At 39.4% G+C, this 11,429-nt stretch overlaps 1 protein-coding gene across 1 annotated transcript; it reads right to left on the bottom strand.

Moving 5' to 3' along the window:
• Window positions 1–1,715: 1,715 nt before the first annotated feature.
• On the bottom strand, window positions 1,716–7,906 carry LOC116697296 (uncharacterized). The gene is made up of 4 exons (XM_032528636.1): window positions 7,706–7,906; window positions 4,072–5,800; window positions 2,758–3,961; window positions 1,716–1,802 (listed from the first exon to the last, which is right to left on the bottom strand). Exons 2-4 carry the CDS (start codon window positions 4,299–4,301, stop codon window positions 1,716–1,718), a joined length of 1,521 nt encoding a protein of 506 aa, XP_032384527.1. The 5' UTR covers window positions 4,302–5,800; window positions 7,706–7,906.
• Window positions 7,907–11,429: the final 3,523 nt, after the last annotated feature.

Below are 11,429 nucleotides of genomic sequence, written 5' to 3'. Positions count from 1 at the left end.
ATTGGTAAAATGACCATGACACCTGCTACCACATCTGTGCAAATACCTAGACAAATAAAAGTCTAGAATATACCTGAGATGCAGGTGACCAATCCAACAATAAAGTAAAGTCCCTTTCAGGAGGAATACAAAAATAAAAACTTAAAGTAAACTGATCAAGTGTAAAAAGAGTAGCCTGTCTTTGCTTTCTTTAACTGTAGTTGGTAACATACAACTGTAGTTGGCCCACATTGCAGATTTCATTGTTTCAGAGATGCTTACGTAACATGCTTGTTAATGCTTCCATTTGCCATTTGCCATTTGCCAAAGTGTATATTTGAGTACTGAGTGAGTGTTCTGTGTTGTTCTGTTTCCCTGTATCTAGTATCATCACTGCCGTGGATGTATGTTCAGGAACAGTCCAGTGACCGCACTGTTTGTCTGTTACCAGAAGAAAAACTGCTCAACTACGACTACAGGCCTGTGGTGTCTCTCTATAACACAACGCGAGATCTGTCTTTCAGCTAGAGTCCAAGTCAAGTCTTACTTCTTTGAGCTAGAGTCCAAGTCAAGTCTTACTTCTTTGAGCTAGAGTCCAAGTCAAGTCTTACTTCTTTGAGCTAGAGTCCAAGTCAAGTCTTACTTCTTTGAGCTAGTGTCCACAGATTTTGCATTCAGTGCTCTTATTGTCCTTGGATGAAACTTTAAGGGCCCAAAATTCTAATGGCTTCAACTTTTGTTGTCCACCTCCGTGTGCCGTGCGCAGCAGATTGTTGTTTTTGTATTAAGTTATAGGTTATAGTCAGCTCATCAGATGTTTCCTTAAACATCTTGAGTAGAGCCTGACCAATATATTAGGCATTTTCCGCTCTATCAGTATCAGCATGTATAATGGCCGATTCAATTTTTTTAAAATATTCATGCATGAGAATTATTCAAAATGACAAATAAATGATTCTGATAAATGAATATTTAAAAAATAAAAACAGACTGTCAACCATGTTATGAGTGTTGACGTTGCACAGTCTGTCGACCAGAGGACGCTCTACAACGTCCCTGTATGCCACACTGGTTGTCTTTTTTTGTTATTGTGTTTTTGTTCAAAAGACTTTAAGATTCACAACTAAAGTTTGTATTTTTATACATTTTATTTATCAGAACTTTAATATATTTTGATGTACTGTTGTAACAATAAAACAAATTATTATCATATTATTTTACTGAGAACTCTAAATAACTACAAATAACTAATATTAGGGATGCATTACATATTTTGTAATGCATTTCTGAATTTATTTTAATATATATAGGTCGATGTATCAGATTTTTTAATAATCAAATGTTCGTTAAGGTATTGGCCGTAAAAATCCTTTATCGGTCGGGCTCTAATTTAGAGTCCAAGTCGAGTCTTAAGTCTCTTAAGGATGAGTCTAGCGTTAAATTTGAAGTCACTGTGTGAGACTTAAGTGTGACTCGAGGCCGAGTCTCAAACTCGAGTCCCCATCTCTGTGATGTTAGGGTCATTTTTCCTAGATATTTGTGCTTCTACCATAAAAGTAAGTTGTCTACATAGCTAAATGGTTTCTTCCATTTAGTCCAGTTATGAACTACATGGATCAAAATATTATGGCTGGGTTTCTGTTGTTAGAGTAGTGTAGTAATGTGATTTACGATGCACAGCATTAAGAGAAAATCCCTAAATAACACGGTCTGCAGCTGAAACCTTTAATGCTTATTTAAAAGGGAAGGGGGGAGCAAAAGAGCTGCATCCACAAAGGAGTCTTTGTCTTCTTCTCCTTCTTCTCCTCCTCCTCCTTCTTCTTCTTTTTCTGTTTTTTACGTGATAAAGAAACAACACATCAACACAACAGTAAATTAAAAGGCTACAGCTACAAAAATATGACAGAGAAGGGATGTCTCTAAGTCAAAGACAACTAAGTTCAACAGTCACGACGCAGAGAGGCACAAAGAAGAACACATTTTGAAATATAAGGATTATGCTTTTAGATCAGTAACATAAGAAAATGAAGATCTGGGGTCTTAGACAAGGATGAAACACATTCAAGAACATACAAAAAGTCCAGCTGTTGTTGACAGTTTATCGTGAAGCCTTCATAGTGTCTACGCTGATCTATTCTATGTGACATCTGACATCTTACAGTGGCTTGAGAAAGTTTATACATCCATGCTAACGTTTGTTAAAAAAAAAGGACACAGATTTTCTTTGTGAATGAATAATGTATTGTAAATAAATAAATGTTCTTCTTAAAATACAGCTGGCATAAGTATACACCCCCCTGTGTTAAATTATACATACGCACATACATTATACATACGCATAAGTATACACCCCCCTGTGTTAAAATTAAAATAGCCCCCCCCACATCATCACATATCCTTCATCATACCTAGGGATTTCATGGATCAGGATGCATAGTATCCTGATCCATGAAATAACTGGCCTTTAATAAAAAAACTCTGCCTGCTTCTATTGGAATTCAACATAGGGGGTGTATACTTCTGCCCATGTATTTTGAGGAAGAACGTTTATTTATGAGAAAATTGGTGTCCTTAAAAGGTTGTATTTTCCAAATTCTTTTGAATTAAGGCATTAAGATCAATTTCCAAAAGATGTTGTAATATTCCTCTTTTTAATCAACTTTAGCATGGATGTGTAAACTTTCTCAGGCCACTGAACCTCATTGGATCTGGTCAAATCTGTTCTTTCTTTTGATGTGGTCGCACCGATTATAAATGTCCATGTAAATGCATCCTTACCTTTGAGAATATGTTGCAGAAAAAGCAGCAGAGGCCGTTTCTCTCCGTTGCCTTGGTTTCGTTGGCACTGAGACACTGGCTGGCAGAGATCTGAATGACGGTTTCCTCGTCACCAGAGTCATCGGACGGAGACTGAGAAGAAGCGGTCTTCTCTTCTTGTAACAGAGATGAGACAAAATCTTCTGGTGTCATGTCCTCAACCTCCATGTAGTCTACCAACTCTAGCGGAGTGGACCACAGGTCTGTCTTCAGGGCAGCACTGGGAGAGGACGTGGAGGACTCTTGAGGAACCCAAGAAAGCTGTTGTTTCTCCAGAGTTTGCATAGATGCCAAGTCGGACAAAGGTTCATCCTCGAGGAATTGAAACAGAGATGAGATAAAATCTTCTGGTGTCATGCCCTCAACCTCCATGTAGTCTACCAGCTCTAGCGGAGTGGGCCACGGGTCTGTCTTCAGGGCAGCACTGGGAGAGGACATGGAGGACTCTCGAGTAAACCAAGAAAGCTGTTGTTTCTCTAGAGTGTGCATAGATGCCGAGTCAGCACTGGCTGATCTGGCAGCTCCATTCAAATCGTCCGTTGCAAAAGACAGAACTTTTCTCTGCCTTCGACTGAAAAGCCTCTTCCATCGTGACTCTTTTTTCTTGGTGGACACCTCTTTAACGTCAGGATCTAAACCGCTCTTTGTCTGAATCCTTCTCTTGACTGCGGTGCCTCGTCCTGTGAGAATGGATTTCATAGTTGCAATAGCTCCTGCCAAAGTCTTCTTAGCTACTCTGTCCTTTGACATCTGGCAGCTGGCAGTTACAGGGGCACTGGAGGGTCTTCCATCCAATGATGGACGGCCTTGTATGGCCACTGATAAGGCAGAAGTAACCTCTTCAGTGACCTCTTCCACTATCGCCTCTGTGAATTTGTGCAAAATCCTTGCAGATGTGTCAGCACCAGTTATTTCACAGAGAGCCTGACTGAAGGAGCTTTCCAAACTACTCTGAAAGTTGTTGTCGAAAAACTCCATCAACTGCTTCGAGGACAAGGGTCTCCACAGAGTTAAGGTCCCAGGTGTGGCGGACAACTGGCACGTTGACTGTAAGAAGATTTTAATGACCGAGTCTGAGATGAAGCTCAGCACATCCATGCACATGTAAATCAGCTGCTCCTTCACATCTTGATTGTAAACACCTTCGCTTACTTCCCTCCATTGCCTACAAACAAACAGAAACAAAAGGTTAAACATGGGGGAAAAAATGCACACATATGTCGTAAATGTATTCAAGTATCTACTAGACTACCAGGGGAGATATGAATAACTCACTCTTCACTGAGACTCTGGAAGAATCTCCTTATTATGGCTAAAATTGTGGAAGAATCCAGGACTAGCTGCGTGTCTGCTGCTGCTTCATTTTCCTCCTGTGTAAATACAGAATGTCCGTTCTCTCCTGATATTTCTGGAGGTGAATATATTGTCATGACCAGGTCATTGTCAGCCTCTGAAGGTTTTACTTCAAGGGGTTTAGCAAATAATTGCTGTAGACCAAAATACATGTGGTGCTCAGCGGGAGCTTCATCCTGCTCTTTCTGAACATTATGAAAATCTGAAAATGTCGGAAGCTTTTTACGCTGCTTTACACCAAAGCGTTCCAGCTTCACGTTTTGATAATGTCTCGTGACGACTTTCGCTTTGATCAAATCAGACTTGTCCTATGAATGTCTCAATTATTTGGCTGCATCATGTTCCACTCAACAGGCTGGGTTGTGCTCGAAACAGAAGAAGACTCTCACTGGTGTGAAGTTGAACTGATCCTCCAAACTTCACTTTGGCTGTCATCCATGTTCGCTACCTCAAACATGGCTGGGGTTGTGCTCGAACAGAAAGAAGCTATGCTGCTCTCCACTGGCGTGGTGGAGAGTCTGAAGCTTGATCCTGTCTCAGGGATCCAGACGTCCTCGTTTTCTATGAAATCTTCTGCCTCTTTCTCTGAGATCTTTTGGTTTTGAGGACTTTCTGTAGTCTGTCCACTAGTCTCAGTCTTTTCATATTCTTCCTGGCCTTCAATAGGCAAGGCTTGAACTGTCTGGGCCATGGAAGTACGACTGGAGGTTTCCTGCAAGACCTGACAGCAGCTGTCTGCCAAGTCAGGGGTAGATACCTTCTCCTCAGTTTCTTCAGCCGCCGTCAGAACCTCATCACAAGACTCTGTGGATTTCCAAATCCTCAGCTCATTTTGAAAAATTGTTGCAGTTTCGACCAGCAGAAGGCTCTCTGGCTGAGCGTCATCATCTACCTGATTGGTTGATGGAGATGAGCTGCTGGAGGCTGAAGATGCTCGATTCCTCACCTCCATCTCTACAGAGTCCTCTTCTTTCTCCACCAGCTCCAAACGGGTGGATCTCAGGTCTTGTTTGGAAGACGCTGCACTGTCCTGGCTGGCCTGGTGTACATGTTGCTCTGAAACTTGTTCGACTTTCTCGCTCATCCTCCTGCCAAAACGTCTTTTCCAAGCTGACTGTAGCTTTTTGAAAAGTGACTTTCCAGCTGGTTTCTCGGTTTTGCTGGCGGAATCAGTGGCGTGAAGTTTCCTCAGTGACTCAATGGACTGCTGATGATGATCATCGACCACTTGGGAGATGAACATTTTGGCTGCTTTTGCCTCCTTCGCCAGGCTCTCTGGATACGGACAGCTTTGGCACGATGTCCAAGAAGAGGAGTGTATCGTTATTTTTTGTTTAGACCTGGTTGGAAAAGTGTTGGGGCAGGTGACCTCTTTGTCCTGTAGGATGCCCCCACTATGTTCAGAAAACGCTCGCCGCTTAGTAAAAAACCTATCCAGGTGTTGCCGCACCTTCTGTTGGGTGACACAACCAGCAGAGGTTTTGTTTTTGTCGTCCTCGGACGTGATGCCTTCCCCTGCTTGCCAGCGGCAGATCGCCTGCTTCAGCTCGTCGAGGTTGGCAGCGGCCTGTTCGACGACCTCGGACACGACGACGTGGGTGAACTCTTCCATGTCCTCTGTTTCTTTGTCCATGGTACTTGAAGTTGTATTCTGATGGAGAAAAGAAAATGTAAGCAGTGCCAAAAAGAAATAGTGTTAACACTATAAGTTAAGTGTCATTAAATATTGAATTAATCATTTCATATTATCCATTGTTAAACATTAGTATGTTATTCATAAAGAATGTTACATGTTTTGTTCTCTTTAATAACCTCATCTATAATGCATTTATTAATGTACAATGTGCTTCATACTTTATGAATGATGGATTCACATTTCTAAATTAAGTATTACATCAATTACAAACCAGTAATTTACAAGCTGTTAATAGTTCACGAGATCATTAATAAAGTATAAATTCTTCATAAGTAAAAGATTGTTCTGACTTTAGATGAGTTCACACAAAATACTTAACTAACAGCTTGTAAACGCTTTCTACACACCTGAATTAATCATGAATTACAGTATTAATAAGTGTTTATAAAACACACAGTATATTAACACACTAACTGACCGTAAGTGCATGTCTAAATGTGTAAAAACATGCATAATGTCCATCTAAATAGTTTTGTAACCATGGATACACTATCTTAATGATCTTGTGAACAGCTCCTAAATAACTGGTTTGTAATTGATGTAATACTTAATTTAGAGCTGGTGAATCCATCACACATTATGAAAATACAATCATTTAACACATTATAGATGAGCTTATTAGTTACCAATCAAACATGAATAACTGTGTTTATGTATATGTGTTTATGTATAATTTAGGAACATTTAGCTTTATTTACTGATACATAACTAATGCTTCATAGAGTGCAGTTTGTATAGTGTCTTGAAATATACGTCAATAATAGATCAAGGTGAACAGGCAGCAGTGTTTATGCATTCATTATTTATCAGAATATATTGTTTCAAAGTCAAACTTAATATTATATGTAAGATTGTGGTTTTTAAAGAATTTATTTGTGTCAGAAATCTATAAACAATGTGGCCAATTGGACCCTATCAAGGTCTCGTTATCATGAGACTATCACAATCCTGGTTGTGAGAGCAAAGATAGTCCTTCAGAGTATTAGTTGTAGTAAGTAAGTAAGTAAGTAAAGTTTATTTATAAAGCGCTTTTCTCAGATAAAAATCACAAAGTGCTGTACAAAAGAGTAAGTAAAAAACAAGCAGTATAAAATGTATATAAATATATAAAATTAAAATGACACTAGCAAACATCCATCAACCAAAAGCCTTCTTAAACAGACATGTTTTCAGATCTTTTTTAAAAGAGACGACAGTGTCTGCAAGACGCAAGGACAGGGGCAAGGCCGTCCCACAGTCTGGGAGCAACAGACTGAAATGACATGTCCCCTCGGGTCTTATAACGGGTCTTAGGGACCGCAAGCAGGTTCTGGCCAGAAGACCGAAGAATGCGGTCAGGGGAATACGGCTTCAAAAGGTCCAGGATGTAATGTGGGGCCTGACCGTTTAAGGCTCTGAAAGTCAGCACTAAAATCTTAAAATCAATCCTGAATTTTACAGGGAGCCAGTGGAGGTCCAACAAGACAGGAGTAATATGAGACCTTCGAGGGGCACCTGTTAGAAGTCTGGCAGCAGAATTTTGAACAATTTGCAATTTGTTTAAAGCAGACTTATTCAAACAGTTGTATACACTAGGCTCCTCAGTATATAATCATGTGCAACACGGTTAGACAATCGTTGTTGGATTATATTTTATGTTGAAAACTAGAGAACTAAATCCAACTTTAGTCAAATGTAGTACAACACAACAATTACAGTACAGTGCAACAAATTTGTATGCTGATGCATCATCATGTGTCTTTTTTTCTTCTGTTTACTACCCCTTAATTAAAAAAATAATCACCTTTTAACATTATTACATTATCTGACACCCTAAAGTAACTTATTGCTAATCAGTAAAGTGCATTCAACCTGACTCACCTGCCTGGTTTCAGGCTTCAGAATAAGATGTTTCACTTGTTTTGTCCCTTCCACTCGTTTCTGCTTGAGATCTTGCGGTTAAGTCAGAGTTTTCTCTTGTTGTAACCACTTGTAGTCTAGTAGGCTAGAGACACTTGGTTCACTGTGGGGATCTAGACTGCAATCTGATAAGAGACTCTGCTGGGTCCCAACACAACTGTGATGTCACAGAACTCTGTGTTCCGACAGAATGTTCGTCTGGTAGCATTCTTGCTCATGAATAAATTAATAATAATGATAATGTCTACTTTATTAATCCCACAAAGGGGAAATTACAATTTACACTCTGTTGATATTACACACATTACACACAGGCCTGAATTACACACACATGCTCATGCCCTATACATGCACTCATGTTGTATCAGTATTTGTTTTGCTGTTTTATTATGTATAGTATTTGTTTTGCTGTTTTATTATGCATAGTATTTGTTTTGCTGTTTTATTTATGTACTGCTGTAACACTATAATCTCCCATTTTTTTGGGATCAATAACATCTATCTATCTATCTATCTATCTATCTACTATACTTGAGGATTATAAGTATATTAATGCTACTACTGTTCTGGTAGGAGTCAATGCATTAGTTTATTAATATTGTTATTATTTTTGTTTGCTTGTTTTCTTTTATCCCAAATTGTTGGAGGAGTGGAACAGCGCGTTGTGAAATCATGTCATGTCACTTGGAGAGACGCATTAATGGACAATAAATTATAAGACTGCTATTTCAGACTGTGTGTAGTTATTTGGGTACTACTAGTTAAACAGTATATTGACCAAATCAATATAGTTGGAAGTCACTATCATGCAATCGTAAAATTAACAAAAATAATAAAATTTATGCTGCAATATTCCTTCATGGTTTGTGTACTTTTCAGAAGACAGAAGACATTTTATATATTACAGTAGGAAAAGCACAAAGTAAATTATTACAGTAAATGAACGACTCAAATTATGCACGTTGGCTCGCTGCTCATCGTTGAGGTAGTAACACTGGACTTCTTGTTGTGGTTTGGGGTTTTTGTTTTGGATTCTTTTCCTCATTTTTTTTTTAATCCTGTCTTGTGTTTGTGTCTTTTCTCCCCGGTCTTGTGTTGTTGGTCTTGTCTTGTGTCCCCCTGAGTGTCTCTATGTTCTGTTTCCTGTTTTATTTTGAAGTCTGGTTTTTTGTCTTGTCCTGTCTGTAGTTCTACTTCCTGTGTCTTCCCGCTCTTGTGATCACCTGATGTTTTCTACCTGCTTCCCTGCCCTCTTGTCACCTGCCTCTCGTTACCTCGTTACCGTTACCTCGTTACCTCGTTACCTAGTTACCTTGTGTATTTAAGGTCTGTGCGTCCCTCGTCTCTTGTCTGATCCTTTTGTCCTGTCGGCGTTGTTGATCTTCCCCGTGAGTTTTCCCGGTTGTTGTTTTTGTCCTTGGTTTATTTTTTTATTTTTGGATGTTTGTTTTTGGATGTTATTTTTTTATCCTGCGCTTCCTGAGTTGTGTTATGTTTTCTGTGTTTGAGCCAATGAAGCCTTTTGAAGCTCCCTCCTGCTCCTGCTCTTCTTTTAGGTCCTCCTTCATTCTGCACCGTCACACTTCTGCTACTAATAAGACCAGTTATGATGCCTGCTGTTTCAAAAAAAACAAAAAAACATCTACTGCATTTTCTTTCTGAAAGTAAGGCGTCATATTTGACGTCTCTGCTTCAGTTGTCATGTCCACAGATTTATCAAAGAACCAGATATTTTCTGACACAGTTGTTCAACCAGGAGTGTTATGTCCATTCAAGCTGAGACCTAAGGCCATTTTTACAGTTCATTGTCCGTCTGGTTTTATTTTCTTGTAGCTTGAAAAATAACATCAACCCTGTTGACAGTCAAGGTATGAACATCATTTTTCTTCAGGACAAACTGGGTTATTAGAATATTTGGGTTGCAGTGAGGTCACTTGAATGTTAAAAATGGTTGTAGGACCTTGAAGATAAATAAATAAAACGGAACATGAATCTCACAGATATGTATTGACATAACACACAGAGCAGTACAAGCTAAGCCAATCTGAACTGTAAAACATTTCTCATATGATTTGGGAGTCACACTGAGAAGAAATAATCAACTTATACAGTTGACAAAATACTTACATTTTCTCAAAAATCCAAAAGGCTTTTTTTCCTCATGACATTTACATCAACATAATAATGGCATATGTATTAATGTTACACCCACAACAATGCTACACAAGCGTTTGTGTTGTCTAAAACAGTTCTTCTATGTGCAAAAATAAACATAACTCATTTAAAGCACAAACTATTTAGATTTCTTCAGAAAAGGCCAAATAATAGCAAATCTCAAACCAGTGACGCCATTCTCCTCTGTAAAACAGTAGATATCTATATTGTCTGCTAGATAACATCTTTGATCCAATTAGACTAGTTTGACTTGGCGGATTACTATCTTTCCCACTCTTTGGGAGTCGCTGTTGCCCATATATGGGCATACTGCGTTCCTTCACTTCCGTAAACAAACGACAGTCACGGCACGCAGACACGGAGCAGGCAGCTAGCGGCAGAAATAAGCGAAAACGTGATGAATTATGGACATTAAGTGGATAAATCCTGGATGTAACGGTTTGGATTTAATGCTCAACGACCCTGAAAAAAGGCACAAGTTCCAGGCTGGATAGAAAATCACCTGTAGAGGCTAGAAAGACCCGGAAGAGACCTCCGTCACCTCTAGCTTGTTAGCTGTTAGCTGCAAAAGTCGGTAGGTTTCTGTCTTTCATGGTTATTAAATGATTAAAATATGAATCAGAGGTGCTGGTTTCCCTCTCGGTTCCAGAGGGTTAAAGTGCTCTAACCGTCACAAACCTCATTCATCAGCTTTACCCCCTCTCCAGGTAAACTCTGGACATACTAGCACGATATCAGACTGATACAGGAAAGGTTCATGTTCCTCAGGTGTTTACCAAACCAGTACCATCAATATTGAAGAATCCCTAGGGTTATTTTTTGTGAAAACTGTTGTGGAAGTTCTGTTCAGCGAGGAGGAATTTGTTGTGAAGAAGAGACCTTGTTGAAACAAAAATAAAACACAGGCTGTAGACTGGATTAAAAGTTTGGATATTCGTGAAAGAGTTTAATTATTTTCCGAGAGAACATCAAAACAAAAATGACGGAGAAAGGCAGTTCACAATGAAACAGAGTAACAAGTGACACCACCAATTCTGGTAAATACAATCAGTAAAACACTTCTTTATATGCAGTGCCCCCAGAGAAAACCAACCCTTGTTTGGAAACCAGTTTAATCTCAAACATACAATCAGTGGACCTAGGCAGACAGTTGGAGCTCTTACGTATTTCTGAATCTGTCCCTCGTGTGTCCAAGTGTCTTGACCGGTCATTCTATCTTAGTTAAAAAAGGACATCTTGTCTCTTGGATAGGCTCTGGTCTCGACCTGGGGCCTGCTATGATAAACACCGTTCTAGGCAACTGTTTCTGGTCAGGCTCCACGTCATCTATCCTTGGTGGGAAAATGCAAAGTCATAACATATCCAGTTGTCTCCTACAAAGAGATCACACTGAGGACAGATACAGGAACCAAATACTCTGAGAGGCATTGAAGATATTATTATGAATATTAATACGAAAATCATTGGTTACATGTATTTTCCCATTACAAAACGCCAGGATATGCTTTAC

This window comes from Etheostoma spectabile, chromosome 10 (genome assembly GCF_008692095.1).
Source record: "Etheostoma spectabile isolate EspeVRDwgs_2016 chromosome 10, UIUC_Espe_1.0, whole genome shotgun sequence".
In the NCBI taxonomy this organism is placed as follows: Eukaryota; Metazoa; Chordata; class Actinopteri; order Perciformes; family Percidae; genus Etheostoma; species Etheostoma spectabile.
This window is presented reverse-complemented; position numbering and strand designations above follow the sequence as displayed.

Coding starts and splice junctions, on each gene's coding strand:
- LOC116697296 (XM_032528636.1), bottom strand. CDS start 4,301: ATGTATTTTGGTCTACAGCAATTATTTGCTAAACCCCTTGAAGTAAAA. Junction 3,962..4,071: donor TTCCAGAGTCTCAGTGAAGA/GTGAGTTATTCA, acceptor GTTTGTTTGTAG/GCAATGGAGGGAAGTAAGCG. Junction 1,803..2,757: donor TCTGCAACATATTCTCAAAG/GTAAGGATGCAT, acceptor AAACAGAAAAAG/AAGAAGAAGGAGGAGGAGGA.